General features: G+C 46.6%; 1 protein-coding gene across 6 annotated transcripts in view; it reads left to right on the forward strand.

Moving 5' to 3' along the window:
• Positions 1–19353, forward strand: part of LOC142558608 (DNA-binding protein P3A2-like) — a 221067-nt gene that overhangs the window by 104194 nt on the left and 97520 nt on the right. For all 6 annotated transcript variants that reach the window (XM_075670767.1, XM_075670770.1, XM_075670771.1 and 3 more), the window contains 2 exons: positions 4019–4198; positions 13768–13926. In XM_075670767.1, coding sequence (XP_075526882.1) covers positions 4019–4198; positions 13768–13926 — 339 coding nt within the window. The remainder of the gene's footprint in view (positions 1–4018; positions 4199–13767; positions 13927–19353) is intronic.

Consider the following 19353-nt stretch of genomic DNA (forward strand, 5'->3'; position numbering starts at 1 on the left):
ATGGTAAGAACTCGAATTAGCCTAGACCTGAGGAGGGACGGGGAGAAACTGGTACATAAGAAGCCGATCAATGAGTTAGCGGTAAGAGGGAAAATAGAGGAATTCCAGATCAAGCTACAGAACAGGTATTCGGCTTTAACTCAGGAAGAGGACCTTAGTGTTGAAGCAATGAACGACAATCTTGTGGGCATCATTAAGGAGTGTGCAATAGAAGTCGGTGGTAACTCCGTTAGACAAGATACCAGTAAGCTATCGCAGGAGACGAAAGATCTGATCAAGAAACACCAAGGTATGAAAGCCTGAAACCTTACAGCTAGAATAGAACTGGCAGAACTTTCGAAGTTAATCAACAAGTGTAAGACAGCTGACATAAGGGAGTATCATATGGATAGAATTTAACATGCTCTCAGGAACAGAGGAAGCCTAAAAGCAGTGAAGAAACTAGGAATTGGCAAGAATCAGATGTATGCGTTAAGAGACAAAGCCGGCAATATCATTACTAATATGGATGAGATAGTTCAAGTGGCTGAGGAGTTCTATAGAGATTTATACAGTACTAGTGGCACCCACGACGATAACCGAAGAGAGAATAGTATAGAGGAATTCGAAATCCCACAGGTAACGTCGGAAGAAGTAAAGAAAGCCTTGGGAGCTATGCAGAGGGGGAAGGCAGCTGGGGAGGATCAGGTAACAGCAGATTTGTTGATGGATGGTGGGCAGATTGTTCTAGATAAACTGGCCACCCTGTATACGCAATGCCTCATGACCTCGAGCGTACCGGAATCTTGGAAGAACGCTAACATAATCCTAATCCATAAGAAAGGGGATGCCAAAGGCTTGAAAAATTATAGGCCGATCAGCTTATTGTCAGTCGCCTACAAACTATTTACTAAGGTAATCGCAAATAGAATCAGGAACACCTTGGACTTCTGTCAAGCAAAGGACCAGGCAGGATTCCGCAAAGGCAACTCCACAATAGACCATATTCACACTATCAATCAGGTGATAGAGAAATGTGCGGAATATAACCAACCCTTATATATAGCTTTCATTGATTACGAGAAAGCGTTTGATTCTGTCGAAACCTCAGTAGTCATGGAGGCATTACGGAATCAGGGTATCGACGAGCCGTATGTAAAAATACTGAAAGATATCTATAGCGGCTCCGTAGCCATTGTAGTCCTCCATAAAGAAAGCAACAAAATCCCAATAAAGAAAGGCATCAGGCAGGGAGATACAATCTCTCCAATGCTATTCACAGCTTATTTACAGGAGGTATTCAGAGACCTGGATTGAGAAGAATCGGGGATAAAAGTTTAATGGAGAATACCTTAGTAACTTGCGATTCGCTGATGATATTGCCTTGCTTTGTAACTCAGGGGACCAATTGCAATGCATGCTCACTGACCTGGAGAGGCAAAGCAGAAGAGTTTGTATAAAAATTAATCTGAAGAAAACTAATGTTTAACAGTCTCGGAAGTGAACAGCAATTTACAATAGGTAGCGAAGCACTGGAAGTGGTAAGGGAACACATCTACTTAGGACAGGTAGTGAGCGCGGATCCGGACCATGAGAGTAAAATAATCATAAGAATAAGAATGAGCTGGGGTGCTTTTGGCAGGTATTCTAAGATCATGAACAGTAGGTTGCCATTATCCCTCAAGAGAAAAGTGTATAATAGCTGTGTCTTATCAGTACTCACCCACGAGGCAGAAACCTGGAATCTTACGAAAAGGGTTCACTTAAATTGAGGACAACGCAACGACGCAAGAAGAATGATGGGTGTAACGTTAAGGGATAAGAAATGAGCACATTGGGTGAGGGAACAAACGCGAGTTAATGACACCTTAGTTGAAATCAAGAAAAAGAAATGGGGGGGCATGGACAGGACATGGAGGGAAGATAACAGATGGTCATTAAGGGTTATGGACTGGATTCCAAGGGAAGGGAAGTGTAGCAGGGGGTGGCGGAAATTTGGGTGGGCAGATGAGATTAAGAAGTTTGCAGGGACGAAATGGCGACAATTAGTACATGACGGGGGTTGTTGGAGAAGTATGGGAGAGGCCCTTGCCCTGCTGTGGGCGTAACCAGGCTCATGATGATGAATCGCATTTGAGCGTATTTTGGAGCCTGCTAGCCTTATTTGAGTAGGTAGTATGCGGAGTTACATTCCAGCAAATTTCGTTGATTTGGGATTGCAGTACAGGAACATTTCGTTACCGAGAGGTACGAAATGCATTGAATCCTATGGTCGTTCATCGGGGATCCGAAAATGTTTCGTTGTCACGAGAATTTCGTTGTTGTGGTATTTCATTGTCGCGGGTTTCGACTGTAATGCACAGCATAGATAACCGGTGGACCAATAGGGTTACAGAATGGGTGCCAAGAGAAAGGAAGCACAGTTGAGGACAGCAGAAAACTAGGTGGGGTGATGAAATTAGGAAATTCGCAGGCACAAGTTGGAATCAGTTGGCGCAGCACAGGGGTATTTGGAGATTGCAGGGAGAGGCCTTCATCCTGCAGTGGACATAAAATAGGGGATGATGATGATGGTGATGATGATGATTTGCTTTGGGTGCGAATGAACATGTGGGATGGGGAGCAGAGAAGGATGGTGGCTTGATGTGCTCCGTCTTCCTGCTCAAGCACGGAGAAAGGGTGAGGGGAACAATCTCGTGGTAATGTAATCAAGCACACGTGAGAAGGCGGAGTGGGGAAGTGTTAGGTGTAGTCTGCCACATGTGAGAAGAGCGGCCTTGGCATCATGCACATTGTCTAATCTCAAGTTTCAGAGAAACGTTTAAGTGGAAGGCAGACAAAGCATTCGCTCTCATCAGCGCTTTCATCAACTATCACACCCTCCCATGAGTGTTGTGTGCACTGTAAAACTCTTAAAAATGTTGAAAAACCCTTCCGAAAAGCGAGCAAACACGCGGGATAGCGAAAAGCTATGGGTAGGGCCATAGAGCAAACATAAAATCGTAACTACATTGTAGCTCCCGTTGGTCACGCTTTTTTGGCGGTGCCATGTTTTGGTTTCGATTGTAAGTCGACCCCCCCGCTTCAGATTTTCGAATTTTAAAAAACGGGTCGATGTATAATTGTGTAAATACGGTATTTAACTGCAAAACTGACCAGTATTCGATACAGCATAACTTCACTACTTTAGCTTCAGAAGGAAAAAAAAGAGCACTTGAATGTATTCAGGGCACGTTCGAGCTTTAAAAAAGTATTTTGAAGACCTTCATATGTGACTGCTATGTAGTCAGTGCCGGCATACTAACTTGGTGTTCCCTTTAATAGGAATAGGCCATACTGTACACCTTGATTCCTAGATACTCAAGTTACTAAAAGCTTGCATTGTCCCTGCTATCCAATGACTCCAGAGTACTACGTGCAGCACCGCATTTGCAGTGATGCAGGCCCACCGGAGGTCTGCCTTTGCGAGGTCTGTGGTGTTCTCCAGCCACGGGCTGAGCCTGCACACCACACTGCCAGTGTGCCGCTTGAGAAATGTTGTAGAGGCAGCGGCTCAACTTTTGAACTGCATCATCAACATAGGCAATTGGTGGCGTTTCTTTTTTTTTTTTAGGATGAGAAGTGCAGGTAATGCTGTAGCTTGCACAGTGGCAGCAAATGCTGCATCACTGACACGTCCTGCACGCTGCCCGTGTGCCTACCGTAAGACGGAGATAGGCAACAGTGGTCAGAGCGGCAGCCAGCTGTTTGAGAGTGGATGTGCTGCACTTCTTCTTTTTGTTAGTTTTCATTTTGTAAAGAATTCCTTCTTGCGTTCGTATGACTTGCATTTTCCTCTGGTATGAATGGAGAGCACGTAGCAGCATGGGCCAAATCTGCTGCAAGCCATGCACTTTGGTACGTGCATTCTGATATTGGATTCAGTATTCGATTCCTAATCTACTGTTTGGTATTTGCACACCCCTACAGTACTTTGTTACATTGAAGTTAGCCGTATGCTGTATAATGGAATTGCCTGAACTGTACGATTCCTTGTCAGGTGTTTGGAGCCCACCCGCTGGAGACGGTCGTGCGTGCTTGCCGGGGTGTCCTGGTTGGGGAGCTTGAGGCAGCGCTGGCGCAGCAGGCCCCACCCCAAGCCCAGGACGACCCAACGCTGCACGAGCTGCCTCCACTCGTCGTCGACGGCATCCCTACACCGGTCGAGAAGATGACTCAGGTGACAAAAATTATGGTAGAACTCGACTCGCTAGGAATGTCAAGGTTAGTGCAGCTTGCATTGGAGCAGTGTGGTGACACGCCGTCTTGCCACTGCCAAAACGCATCGTGTATGAGGCATGCAACAAGCTGCACCATCTAGTGCCGCCTTGCACGGTGCATGTCTGAATGTAATGCGGGTTGGGTCTGCAGCCGCCACAAAGGAAATTTTTGTGGATCATTCTTTGTCATTTAAAAGTGCCACTCTTCATTTTTTAAAATTTATTTTTTACCCAGCTGCGTGTACCCACCGACCCAAGTAGGTGTCGCAAAGGGGCTCATTAAGGAGCAGCACTCACCCAGTACCCCACACTTGGACCAGCGCTTGCGTTCAAACCAGGTTTCTTCAGTATGGCAGCCCAATGCTATACCCATTAGACCGTGGACTACCCAGTGACCTGGCAGTTGGCAGGAAAATGGTTATAGGCATAGATAGAGAAGGACATAGATGCCAGAAAGTGGCTCAAGTATCCTAAAATATATGCTGGCATTAAAAATCAATGCCATTATTCAGTAATGAACTCGGTTGGCCTTCCACAATAGCCTGTACACCACACTGACACAGCATGGGCAAAGTACATGACGCAGTTCTTTTTATGGTTTACCACCAGTACCGTACTTATTCGAATCGAGGCAGATAGCTTTTTTTAAATACTCATATGCCAAATTGGGGGTAGGGTCGCCTTAGATTCGAGGGTTCTAAAAAGCGCACCATCTTGTAATTGAAAATAATAAATATGGTGCACCATCTAGAAAAGTAAACACAAGCACTCAACACACTTCAATGTCTCAAAGTATGGTGGTATAAACCACAATAATTACCACTTAATAGCCATTACTTTCATGGCCCAATGATGTTGCACACTAAGAAATACAAGTAGAGATGCACACTCTGATGCAGGCTGGAGTTCGGAAACACAATTTTTCTGTGCCAGCAATATTGCTCAGCCTATACCAGTCAAAATTATTGGCCTGTAGCTCAGTGGAGAATAAAAAGCCGAGGAACCACTACAGTCGAACTCTGCTATATCAAACTCGCAAAAAAAACGGCCATCAGTTCGATATAAAGCATAATTCGATACATATAAGCCTGCTAAATAATTGGATGTCATAAAAGCACATAACATTTATAAAATCACTTTATTGATGAAACTAGCTTAGTTTCGCGTGAAATAGTCCTGCTTTTTCTTCTTCTTAGGCAATTTCACTGCCTGCAATGCACGCCCTTCTCCACATTGTCTAAGGAGTCGTAGCAGCTGAGTCCGCAACCTTCCGCATTCGTGCAGAAGCACCGGACTACTGTGAGCACACCAATCACATCGGAGGATGTGGGCAAAGGACCGTCGTTGCTTTCCTCATTGTGCCCACTTTCACTTGTGCTCGGTACGATGTCGGCAATGTATTCTTCGTTTTCAGGCTCTCCCGTGGTCGCGACACCATCATTTGCACTCACAAACTCATCGACTGTTGGTTCGTCAACAGCTTTAGGAAATTCTCACAGCTCGCTCCAAACTTCGGCAACACCGGCAATGGCTTCGTCACAGTCATCAGAATTTACAGTCATCACCAAGCACGTGGAAGCCGGCACAGCTGTAGCGATTTCGGATGAACCGCTCGTACATTGCCGTGTATATGCTTTGGGCGCCATGTTTGGCCACTTTAGCCCTAATCTCCCCCTTATTCTTCAAGATCGCGCTGAGAGCGCTCCTCGGAATCTTGCATGCTGCGGGGACACCCGACATCTCACCGCATTCGACCCGATTTTTGATTTCGAGCTTCACAACGAAAGCCGAATTCTGCCGCTTTATCACGGCAACACTGCGGGATAAGGCCCACAAAGCGCACACACAATGAACCAGAAAAGCAGCGAGACAACTCGCACCTTCGCCATCTTGCACGACGAGGGCACAAGAGCCCCTGATTGGCTGTCTGAGCAAGCGCTGCGGGCGGGCCAGGATAATTTTTTTACAGGGGGTTGTCGATGGCTCGTCCAAGGCAGCACGGTCACGGTAGGGAGATTGGTTAGGATGGAGCCCCACTGCCGGGTCTCCCTGCCACCGCAAGGGAAAGCCAACATCTGGGGGTACTTTTCCGCTGCTTGACGTTCGATATACCGGGAGCCGCTGCTATTTTTGTTTGATGTAAGCGTAATTTTTGCTATATATACCGTATTTATTCGCGTATAACCCGCACCAAAATGTGAAAAAACGCGTTTAAAAAGTGGGGGTGCGGGTTATCTGCGAATTTTTTCCTTGGGAGGGGGGGGGGGGTCGGCTTCACCGCAATGTGCGGCGGCCTCCCCGTGTAGTCCGCCATCCCCATCGTCATCGACGCTTGTCAAGCCGATGAAGGGCCAACGAAAGGCCAGCATTGTTGAGCCTCGCGTTAGGCGCTGTTTAGTGTACTTACCCCAGTTTGCACTGTTTGCCTGCTTTGTTTTGGCATCATGAGTGCGACTCGACGGCAGTGTTTCACAGCGAAAGAGAAGCTAAAGATTATAGCCGCTGCCGAAGAAATCGGCAACAGAGCTGCTGCAAGACAGCATGACGTCGACGAGTCGTGCATTCGCGACTGGAGGAAGAAAAAAAGAGAGTCTCGAAGCAACGAACCGGAACAGGCGAGCGTTTCGGGGTCCGAAGACTGGCGCGTACCCCCACCTCGAGACGCAGCTTGCGAAGTTCATTGAGGAGCAGAGAAGTCGTGGCCACGCTGTTTCGACTGAGATGGCGCAAATGGAAGCCCTGAAGTTGGCCCGGGAATTGAACATTCCACGTGAGTTTCGTGCAAGCCGTGGATGGCTTCAGCGCTTCATGCGAAGACATGGATTTTCTATGCGGCGGCGAACAACCATGTGCCAGCGGCTTCCTGAAGCCTACGAGGAAAAGTTGTTGAACTTTCAACGATATGTGATCGCACTTCGGAAGGAGCACAGCTATTTGCTGTCTCAGGTGGGAAATGCTGATCAAACACCTGTGTACTTTGAGATGCCGATGGACACGACCATGGAAAAAAAGGGCTCCAAATCAGTCGGCGTGCTGACCGGCGGAAATGCCAAGCTGCGCTGCACAGTCATGCTATGCGCTTTGGCTGACGGCACGAAACTGCGCCCGTATGTGATTTTCAAACGCAAGACGCTACCTAGCATTCCACTGCCCCCAGGAATCGTTGTGCGTGCGGAAGAAAATTCGTGGATGAACAGTGGCCTAGTCGGTGACTGGCTTCGAGTAATCTGGGAGCGAAGACCAGGTGCCTTGCGGGCACGCCGGTCGATGCTCGTACTAGATTCCTTCAGAGGCCACTGCACTGATGCGGTGAAGGCTCGCCTTGCCGAGACCAGCACCGACCTCGTCATAATACCTGGCGGCATGACGTCCATGCTACAGCCACTCGACGTGTGCCTGAACAAGCCGTTAAAGGCACACGTGAAGCGGCTGTATGCCCAGTGGATGGCCGACGGCATGTACGCCCTCACACCGACGGGACGCGTGCGAAGGCCTGATATTCTATTGCTGTGCCAGTGGATCGTGGATGCGTGGAAAGCGATACCGGCCGATTTGGTGCGCAAAAGCTTTAAAAAATGTGCGATCAGTAATAGTCTGGATGGTTCCGAGGACGACTACGTCTTTGAGAGTGGCGATGAAGCCTCGGATGGCAGTAGTGAGAGCGGCGACGATTAAGAATCGGATAAGCAGTGACGTGGTGGCGGTCGTTTGAATAAATGTTCTGAAAACGAAATGATCACTGAGTGTGAGTTGCATCTTTCTAGCGCTCATTTTTTTTTTTTTTCAGGTAAACGTGCGGGTTATACGCGAGTTCTTTTTTTTTTTTTCCGCCGAGTTCAAAGTTAGGGGTGCGGGTTATACGCAGGGGCGGGTTATACGCGGGTAAATACGGTACTCATTATAACTATACCGTAAATACTTCGTTTAGCGCAATACAACGGACACATGAAAGGCGACAGGACAAGGTACAGTCGACTCCCGTTAATACGAAGTTCACGGGGACCGCAAAAAACTTCGAATAAACAAACTTCCAATTAAGCACAAAACACAAAAAACAGCACTTCATTTGTGGCGAAATCGAGTATTTTCTCTAAGAAAAACAGTCGGTCATCTTGCTTTGCTTCTTCTTGCCGAATCGCGCTGCTGAAAGCAAGTTCTGCAGGCTGTAGATGTGGCGGAACGCTTCTCCCGCGTTACCTTCAGCGGCAAAGAAGCGCGTCGCAAGAGAAAGGCCCGCAGCTACATCGGCAGCCTTAGGTTGCAGCTCGCCTTCAACGTCATCGTCGCTTTCCTGGGTCGCTTCCTAGGGCCGAATAATCTCTGCAATTTCGCTATCCGTCAGCGCACCGCACGTTTCGACCGCCTTGTCTACGGCGACGTAATCTTCAAAATTGACGTCCCCGAGAGTATCACCAAAATCAGTGCCGTCAAGCTCGCTTGTTGACGCTTCCTCCGCTGAAATTTCAGAGGCATCCTCCGAAGAAGCTGCCACAAAACCGCAAGCCCTGAAGCAGTTTGCAATTGTTTCTTGCTTCACACGATCCCATGCTCGCGCCAACATGTGGATGGCACTAAGCAGGCTCACCTCGTACTTTGTGGAGCTATCCATACACAAAATCATGCGCTCGAGGAGGTGCCGCCTGTACAGGACTTTAACATTCTTGATGATGCCTTGGTCCATTGGCTGCAAAACAGCCGTTGTGTTTGCAGGCAAAAATGCGAGGCGTATTGCACTCAAGGCTGGCACATTCACGTGAGCACTGCAGTGATCGACAAGGAACAGCACCTTGCGGTTCAAAGCAGCAAACTTGCGGTCCAATTTGCTTATCCAGCTCTTGAAGATTTCGGCCGTCATCCACGCTTTTTTGTTCGCCTCATAGTCCACAGGCTGCGTCTTCACGCCTTTAAAACATCTCGGCTTCGCGGCTTTCCCGATCACAAGTAACCAACATCGTTCCGTGCCAGTCATGTTTGCCGCGGTCAGCACCGACACTCTCTCCTTGCTGCGTTTGCCCCCAGCACAGTCGTCGTCCTTGAATGTCAGGGTCTTCTCTGGTAGAAGCCGATAGAAGAGTGCAGTCTCATCTGCATTGAAGATGACTTCCGGTCTGTATTCGGCGAGATATTCACGCAGCTTTCCGTCCTTCCACGTGGCGCATGTTTCCTGGTTAATGGACGCCTTTTCACCACACACGCTCTTGAAAACCAGGTCATGGTGATCTTTAAAGCGCGTCAGCCATCCATCTGACGAAACGAAGTCATCGATCCCCAACATTGCTGCAAGCGTTCGGGCTTTCATCGCAACGATGTCTCCGCTGAGAGGAAGTTTGTTGCTCCTGGCCTCCCTAATCCAAACCAGCAGAGCCTTCTCCAACTCTGGGTAAGCACCGGTGCGCATTCGCTTCCGAAAGTCTTGAACTTGTCGTTCTCAAATGCATCCATTATTGTGCGCTTGTTCTTGATGTAGTTAGAGAGCGTGTTCGGCTTGATCCCGTACTTCCGCGCTATGTCTTGTTTGGCGGCACCTCCCTTCTCAACTTCCTTCAAAACCTCGACTTTCGTTGCCAGGTCGAGCGTGCGATAAGAGCCACGGTTTGCCATGGCTATAAACTGCGCGACTAGGTACAGTCAATTCCGAATCACTCGTGGAACAACCTAGCCTACGAGCTTCCCGCACAAAGGCGCTCGACCAACACACGCCTCGGCATAGAATAAAGCCTCGACATACGCTGCGCACGCTGCAAGACTAATCTCGCACAATCTCGCCACTGCCAGTATGCAGCGCTGCGTGCACCTATGGCACCCGCGTGGCCTCCGCGATCAGCTCCGGCGGGAGCCGCTTCCCCTCCCGCCGGAGTTGATCGCGGAGGCCACGGCAGCCGTAGCAATGAATAATCGCGCCGCTCCAATAAGGATGGCGTTGCGGGCGGCTGCGGTGGCGATGACACCAACGTGGAGCACGGAGCTGTTGCAACACTTGAAAAATTGCACATTCTATCAAAGAATGACGGTCACCTCGAGGATCCCGGCTGAAAATTAACTTCCAATTAAACAATATTACTGGATGAGGACTTCGAATTGTCGAGCGATTTCTTCTATAGGATTACATGCAAAACTGACGGGACCAGCACTTCACTTCTAATTAACCGAAAATTCCAATTAAGCGGCTTCAAATTATCGGGAGTCGACTGTAGCGCCTTGTCCTGTCGCCTTTCTTGTGTCCGTTGTATTGCGCTAATCGAAGTATTTATGGATCCGCACCAACTAGCCCGCCAACGCATTGCGCTTAACTATATCGTGTCCAGAAATTGTTCGATATATAGAATAATTCGATGTAAACGGGTTCAATATAGTCTGGTTCGAGTGTAATTCCAGACATTTTGCAATGTAATAACTAAGAAAAAAACCTCGCATGCAGTCAGATATATTGCAGTACTTTTCAAGAGCAACAAGTTAACCGTTTCCAAAGGTAAACTCGCCAAGCACACATGTGCAAAAAAGTTGAATGATGAGCCCAACTTTTGAAGCGCTGTTGTATTTTTCGAGCCTTCTTCTCAAGGTCAGGCCAGTTTTCTCTATTCGGCTGTGTACATTTAATGAACAGAGCCTCGGTGCATTTTGTCTCTGCTCAGAGCCGAAAAGCGTATTGGGGTGACCAAGCGAAAGGTGCAAGTATAGATATGGAGACCTTAAATATAGTCCCGTGAAATGCAGACAAGCATGGCGTTATACTATGTTTCTGTAAATTTGAGGCTCTACAGTCTAGTGACTGCCGGCATTCGACGAGTTTTCGCATGGCTGGCGCATGAATAGAATATGTCCTATTTCACGACCGCTGGACCGGAGGGTACAACGTTGTAGCTTGGCAGCATGCGGGCCTACAGTTCGGGTTCACTCAAGTGAGCATGCTGAGCTTGTGCTTTGGCGCTCCAGGTACTGGTGCCCGTGCGCTGCCACAACTGATAGCCGGGATGTTGCAGGCCAGGTTAATGCACCGAATTATACAGAGGGCAAAATTTCAGTGGTCTTAGCCTCACCGGCATAACGTATCAAACTTCGCTGGCCGCTGCTTGGCTTGCTGGAAATGGCAGACTATGTGCTACCTTAGAGCGAACAGGCAACTACCTCCATTTCTAGTGAAGGATGGGAAGTAGCAGAGGCTAGGCGCAAAGTGCTTCTAAGTCACGGCCGGACCGTGGCCATGGTAAAGTTTCGTCCATTTTGCTCTGGCAGCATCGCATTCCGGCTTCGGTTGGCACTGCAACTGCACCACAGCCACATTGTGTTCTCCTTTGTGGGAAAAGTAGCATGTGATTCCTGCTGTCAGTGTTTCTGGCGCAGTGTCAGAGAGTATTTCGTTGGTTTACTTCGACGTGTTCAGTGTAGAGACACGTATGGTGTCTCACTCTATTTTTAGGACATGACCCACGTGCACATTGTCGGAAGAATATTGCTTAAGTGATGTTCAGGCTGTGCCCCACACTCTCGCTTTCATTAGTGATGTGGTTTCTTAGCTTTCCGAGAGCTGTAGGGCTGCTGCAAATAAAGATGCTTCAACTTGTTGTCAAAGCATAACGTTTGTCACCAACGTCTGGTGAAGCAGCACTGGTGAGATCAAACAACTACCAAGGTAGTGTGGCTGTAAATAAAAATTAGCCGCTCGCTGCCATGATGGTGGGCGGCAGCAAGCTGTCGTTAGAAGTTTGCCACTTATTGAGTGGTCCATTTCTGATGGGTCAGAGATCGTGGGCAAGACTGAGAGCTGTAGAAGTGATGTCTAGGTCCGTGAGCTATCGGCAGACAAATAAGCAAGTGTGCCTGTCAAGTTCAACTGTGCGCTTGCTCGATGAAACAGAGTAAGCTCGTGCGTAGACAAGCAGCATTGATGTGCAACAGAATAAAAGACACAGGCAGGCGGAGGTCCACCAGGATCATGCACTCAAGCTCACATGCGGCACCTGCACATCGTAGCATTGAGACACGTGACACATTGGGCCGAAAATTGCAAGTAGGCTGAATCACAGCCGTGAACATAAGTATGGGAATTAATTTTCTGCATTGTTGGCATTGTAAAAATAAAAAATGAAAATGTTAAACAACTTTCATTTTTGCATGGAAAAGCAGTCGACGACCGTTTATTCGGACCTCATGGGGACTGCAAAAATGTCCAAATAAACAGGTGTCCGAAAAAGCAGATTAAGAAAAAAAAATGAAATCCTTTATTTCCACGCACTTATTCGGGCTCTGCACTAGGCTTGAAGAAATCGTGAATGCGCCGTTGCACACTGTTCCGTTATGAGCAATCAGATAAGCCTGAATCTCGGAGAGGGCCGTACGGTCACTATAGGCGGCTGAAAGCATAGTCACTGCTTGTACACGCTGCACATGCGACGGCAGCGTAACATGTGGTGTGTCATCTTCCGACTCCAGAGTCATCGTCCGGCGGTGCAGCAGAAATCTGACGAATGATCTCGCCGTCTTCAAGTTCTGCGCATGTCAGTACAGCAGTGTCAGCACCTGTGAAACTGTCAAATGAGACGGTGTCTGGAATCGCAATGCAACCACTGCGCAGGTCTCAGCAGAACATTTTCGGCGTCACTAGGGAGCACATTGGAAGGCGACAAATCCTAGGCCTCCCGGTACCCGCTTGCCGGCATTCCCCAGCGCAGTCTGCACAGGCACTGTCAGCGCCATTAGACACTTGACACGATGTTTCCGTATGCTGCATTGCATCACCGCAACCTCGACACAGCACGCAAAGCAAACATCACCACGCCGTCACGCCGACACCAGTCGCACAAACGAAAAAGGTGGCCTACTCGCAGCGTCGTGCACGAGGAAAGAAACAAATCAGCTGCTGGATGGTCTTGATATGGCTTACTAAGCTGAGACCGGAACTGCTGTAGAGCCACTCTATCGAACCAGACAGAAACAATGATGATGAGCGGGGATTTGCAGTAGTGCCACTTGATTGGGCAGCAAGGAGGCTTCGTTCAAAACAAAAATGGCATTCAGCAAGTCGAACCATGCACCGGTTAGAGTCGGTGCATGGTGCTCTCGATCAAGTTGGCCCAAGGAGTGTCCGAAAAATCAGACGAGAGGTTGCAAAGTGTCCGAACTTTCGGCAGTTGTTATGCATTATGGTCTATGGGGAGAATGGCGGTGCCACGAAGCAGACCGAATAATCGAGCATGTCCGAATTTTTGGAGTCCGGAAAATCAGTCGGCGACTGTACCTAAATAACAGCACTTTGAAGATAGGATTTTTGCCAACATGAAACCTTTCCTATCTTGGCAAGTAAATGACCTGAATATTTTTTACTTTTTTTATAGATTTGTCAGCTTGTGATTATTGTGTCAGGGCTTTGTACAACTCTCAAAACAATTTAACCGCCCTTTCGCCTTGTCTGCCCCCCTGAAATGAAAGAAACAAGTGCAGCAGCTGCGAGTGCTGTGTTGGGCTCTCATCGGTGCGTTCTATGCACCTGTGGTGGGTCGCTGTTATAGCCCGGTGTGTGTGATGTGTGCAGGCACAGCTGCGGGCGTTCATCCCCCTCATGCTCAAGTACTCCACTGGGCGGGGCAAGCCAGGCTGGGGCAAGGAGTCGACCAGACCCCTTTGGTGGCCCAGTGACCTGCCCTGGGCCAATGTCCGCAGCGACGCACGCTCCGAGGAGGACAAACAGAAGGTAGCACAAGTGGAGGCACATTCTTGGATAGGCTTATCTAAGTGGTAACTCTGAGTCCTGCAGTCACGAAATCACTGGGAAGCGCAACAAAGTCTGTGGCGGGCAAAAAGGCACATTATACAGCCAAAATTTAGTTAGCCAAGCCTCTGTTGTTCACAAAGAGTTAGTTTTATACTGCAATTTAAATAATGTGTGTTTTTCAAAACTGAAGTGGAACGACAGAGTGTTTTGACGTAATAGTTCTGCAGAAACCCACAAAGTGGAGGGAAGTAATTAATAAAGGGAAAATGAGCCATCCACGTGAATGTAGCTAAGTGCTACAAAGGAAACCCATACGGGTTCCTCGAAAGAAAAGTTTCGCAGTTGAAGAAAAATTTGTCCTGGTCCGGGACTCGAACCCGGGACCACCACTTTTCCCGGGCAGCCGCGCTACCATCAGAGCTAACCAGTCGGCTAGCAGATGGCACGCGTAGTCGAAGTGCTTCCTTTCGAGGAACCCATATGGGTTTCCTTTGTAGCACTTAGCTACGTTCACATGGATGTCTCGTTTTCCCTTTAATAATGACAGAGTATTTTGTAGCAAGTTTCAATTGAATTGAATTAAATTTATTTCCATATTGAAGAGGGAAAGCCCAAACTAAAAAGTGAAAGTGAATTTACTTGACAGAGGTTCGGACCCCCTTTACAAGGCATACAGTAGGATAAACCAGTGACACTAACATTTCAAACATAATATGAGCACAAGAAGCGTTACAAACAAAAACAGCATACATTTCAATATCAAAATTTCAGGCAAGGACTACTATTTCACATATTCTCTGTAGGAAAAAACAAATACAGAGAATTGCAGGGTTGTATGCATGAAATCAAATGCCCATAATAAAATGCATATTAGTTTTCAGACAAGCACCCCACGTAGAACAGATGATATGAATGCGTTATAAAAATCGAGTGCAGTGTGTTTTTGCTGACAGTTGTGACATCGATCTCTCGTTCATGAAGAAAATTTAGAAGTGCAGGTATGCTGTATTGAAGCATTTGTTCTCCATATTTAGTTCGACAAAATGGGACTTTTTAATACTCTTTGGTGCGTGTGTTATATGTAGGTGTCCTAGTCTTCAAGTGCGATAACGGCATTATGATGTCTTCTCTAGTATTCATGGTATGTTTGCATCATATGGCCTTATTATATGAATATAAATTACGAACAGGTGCTACATTAAGCTGCTTGAAAAGCTGTTTTGTATGTGCATTGAAGGGCACTCCAGCTATGTGTCCAAGGGCTTTTTCCTGAAGTACATGACAATTGTTGTAAATTGGATGATGTAGTTTTGCCCCATACAAAAAAGCAGTAGTTTAAGCTGGGCAAAAATAATGCGTTGTAAATCAGTCATTTAATATTGGGTGGTACGAAAAAATGTAATTTAGCCAAAATGCCGACAGTCCTCAAAAGTTTGGTAATAATGTGTTTAAAATGCGTGTCCCAGGACATATGCTTGTGGAAGTACCGTATATACTTGCATAATGGCCGCACTTTTCTGTCAAAAAAATTGACGCAAGATCAGGGGTGCGATCATTACGCGAGTTAAATTTCCCGCGAAAAGAAAAAAACTTATTCTTTTCGTCCCACCTTTGCTGCGAGACACCAAAACAAAAATGGCAGCCGGCAGAGCAAGCTGAACGTGCCGAATGCGATTTTTTTTCTTCTCGTGAGTACATTACGTGCATTGAAACAGTTTCTTCCGTATCAGTACTGAATAATATTGTTAATATCGGCAAGTTTGCGGCAAACGCAGTAATGTCCACTTTGAGGGGACAGAAACAGATGGGCGCGCTTAGCTGCCATTGACATAGATGCACATGGCCGGCATGCTACGGAAACTGCGGCACCTGCCTTCACTGCTGTCCCAATACGGCACGTTTCTGCTAAGCGTTGGCATATGAATAGGGTACACTTTTAACGTATCAGTGTAAACGTGGCTACTATCGTTGCCGCTCGCAATTTGTTGCGTGCCCATGAGTGCAGATGAGAAAACTCGAAAGGCGCCTTTTTTGTTGTTGTTGACCACAACCATTATAAAGCCTACACATAATAAAGGCAAGTTTGGTTGCAGCTTTTTTTTAGTCATGGAAGTGCGGAACGTGATGAAAGTAATAGAGTGTTTTAGTTGAGCGTGTTTACGGTCCGCTCCGCTACGGTTTGCCACCCTAAGCAACAGCGGAGCGGCGGGCGGTTTTCACGTTTTAGCTATGCGTTTAGCATAGCGGAGTGGGCCTTTCCCGCTTGCAGCGCCCTCCGACTAAATACGGCGTGGTGAAAAAAAAAATGAAATCACTTCATGTGAATTTTACAAATCAAAACATATGTATATAACTTATTTGTTTATAAAGCATGTATGCATGTGTTTTTAGGGCATTAGTGGTGCAGTTTTCAGAGTGAAAAATAATGTGTCGACTTCGGGAGAGTCATCGAGTGTGTTCCGGATCCAGTCCAAGCCTTGTTGACAACCTTGTTGATAGGTGCACATGCGGTGGCAAAGTTTTTGTGGAATCTGGGCTGCCTCGTTAAGTGGTTCCCGTTCGCACGACAAGCAATGTCACTGCAGAGTGTATTAGAGGACCCTTTCCTCATGTCCACGTTGAAGTGGTCCGAAATAGAAGATTTGCTGTGCCTCGAAGTGCTTCAATACACGCGGCGAGAACCACTGTCAGCCCACGGCTACCTGAACATTGACAGGATGGACAGCGGACAATTCCGGACATATTTTCGTTTCAAGCAAGATAATTTGCGAAGGCTGCAGAGTGCATTACGACTGCCAGAAGTTTTGTCTACACCGCCGTGCGTCAAAATTCCAGGAGACAAGAGTCTTTGCTTAACTCTGCGGCGTCTGGCATATCCAAACAGGCTGCGCGAACTGGAGTCGCTCTTCGGATGACATTACTCTGTGATTTCGTCGGCGACAAATGCGGTGCTCGCCCACATTGAGAGCACTTTTTGATATCTTCTTCAAGATGCAAATAATCACTTCTGGTTGGATCTCGCCAAATTGGAAGACTTTTCTCAGGTACGCTCTCGGTATTGTGTCAGTGTGCGGTCTACTCACCCAATGTTTATTTGCAGGCCGTGTATTCCAAAGGGGCGCCGCTACGAAACTGTTGGAGGTTCATCGATTATAATGCACGGGCCATTTGCCGACCATCAAGGGACCAAAAGCTCTTTTTCTCTGGGCACAAATGATTTCATGCTTTGAAATATCAGGCCATCATGTGCCCCAATGGCATCATCTGCCAGTTGAACGGCCCATACGTGGACAGTCGTCACGATGCAGGCAAGTTCACGGTACTGATGATCGTCAGTATATACAGCTAATTGCTGCATAAGGTGACTCAGACTAACACGCATACAGTAACACGTATACCAGACAAGGTGCAAGCTTTCCATGTTGTTTGGAGGAAACAGCAAATGATCTGCTTGTGTGTAATGTCTAACTGCAGACCTAATGCAAGTCTTTTTAGATTCGGAGAAGGAAACAACAGTATAATAAATGTACTGAAACAGGTCTAAGAGCACAAGGCTGTCTGGGAACTGTTGTCAAACTTTACAGTAATTGTGAAATAGCTGTGAACTTGTATCACAGGGACAAAATAAGCAAAAATTGCAAAAACATCCGTATCATAAAAGAAATTTTAAACAATGTTTTCAAGTGTAATGCCTTATAACCAGTGTTTATGGTGAGATGGTAGAGCATTCAAAATTTTTTGACAATGTAGTGGGAGTGATGTCAAGAACAATGAAAAATATGCATCGTGGTGTAAAGATGATTCAATGATATGAACAGCATAGTTCCAAGATTATATTTCAACAGGTGAGTAATTGATGGTACACTAATGCTGTGACACACCGAAGAAGCTCTGCTGCTGTTATAATATTGTAATTGAATGCAATTATTCTAATGGTTAGGTGTTGTATGTACAGGTGGTCAGTGAAATAAATAGGTATTGAATCACATGGCAATAAAACAATGTGGCTGCAAGAAAGTGGTTATATCAATCCTAGCAAGGTGAACATGTTAAAGTAATGGCATGTCCCGATTAACACTTGTGCCATAAACTGGTTTTCTTTGTAAGCACACATGTTTACAGAGAATCGCACATTTACATGAGGAATAATACCCATGAAAGAGCATTCATTCACTAAAGAACAGTGGAAATATCCAAGTCTGATTGTCAGATACTGTGGTAGAACCCTGTTAAATTATTTAGATGGAATATCTTAAACCTAGTCTTGTTGCATAAATAAATGTGCATCAAAAAACTATGCAGAAAGCAGTTTCCTCAGCATGTGTGTGCACTTAATGGTAACCAAGCTACACACACTTTGCAAGAATTTACTAAAGGCTATCAGATGTGATTTCAATTAGTAAAATGTTTCTGTGTGCTATCATTACAGGTATCCTCCGAAGGAGCAAGACGTACCAGAAACTTGAGCAGCTTGTGAAAGGAGGAAGTTTTTGCCTCTACGGTGATCCGGCCTACCCCTTACGACCTTTGCTACTAAAGCCTTATGGGCGGGTCTAGCCTTACCGTGCAGCAGCTTGCCTTTATCAAAAGGATGAGCACTGTGAGGCAGGCAGTTGAGTGGGGCTTCGGAAAAATAGCAGGGTTGTTTGCTTTTCTAGATTTTACAAAAATCAGAAGTTGCGCCAGCAAAATGTCTTGCGTATGTATAAAGTTGGTGCTATTCTTGCGAACTGTCACACCTGCATGTACGGTTCGCAGGTCTCAGAATATTTTGGAGTGGAACCCCCGCAGCTGGAGGCCACAACACTGACTCGGGTTTCTTCAACACAGCAGAAGCACTTTATTTCATACATTTTTCAAAACAGTGCCATAGAAAGACAGGCATGGAATGACAAAGACACTCGTGCGTGTCTCTCTGTAGAGCCTTATTGAAAGATGAATGCACACCTACAGGCCGAACTTATGAGCTGTGCTGTTGGAGGAGGCTCAGCATTTTGTTTTCATGCTGCTTGAGCATATTTTTTATCATTATTGTTCTTACACTGGGTTTCCACTCTTTTGAGTCTCTCCTCAAACAGAGCGACCTTTTTTTCTTCCAATGCCAGATGCCTCTCATCATACTCCAACCTCCAGTGCTGGAGTTCAATTTCCTTTTGACGAAGGATGAAATCATTCTCCTCTCTCCTTGTCAGGAGCTCCAGCCCCATAGCTTGCAGGCCTCTAATTCCTGAAAAGTAGCGAAGAAATATCAAAGTACGTTCATCTCAAGACATCCCCATTGTTTTGACTCGCATTAATCACAAATGCAAATGCAGTCATTAGGTTGACTTCTTTACTTTTATTTTGTTTTTACATTACTGTATGTGCTAAAACAATGTGTTCTATCTGCTAAACTGTTATTTGCTT

The sequence above is a fragment of the Dermacentor variabilis genome, chromosome 9 (assembly GCF_050947875.1).
Source record: "Dermacentor variabilis isolate Ectoservices chromosome 9, ASM5094787v1, whole genome shotgun sequence".
In the NCBI taxonomy this organism is placed as follows: domain Eukaryota; kingdom Metazoa; phylum Arthropoda; class Arachnida; order Ixodida; family Ixodidae; genus Dermacentor; species Dermacentor variabilis.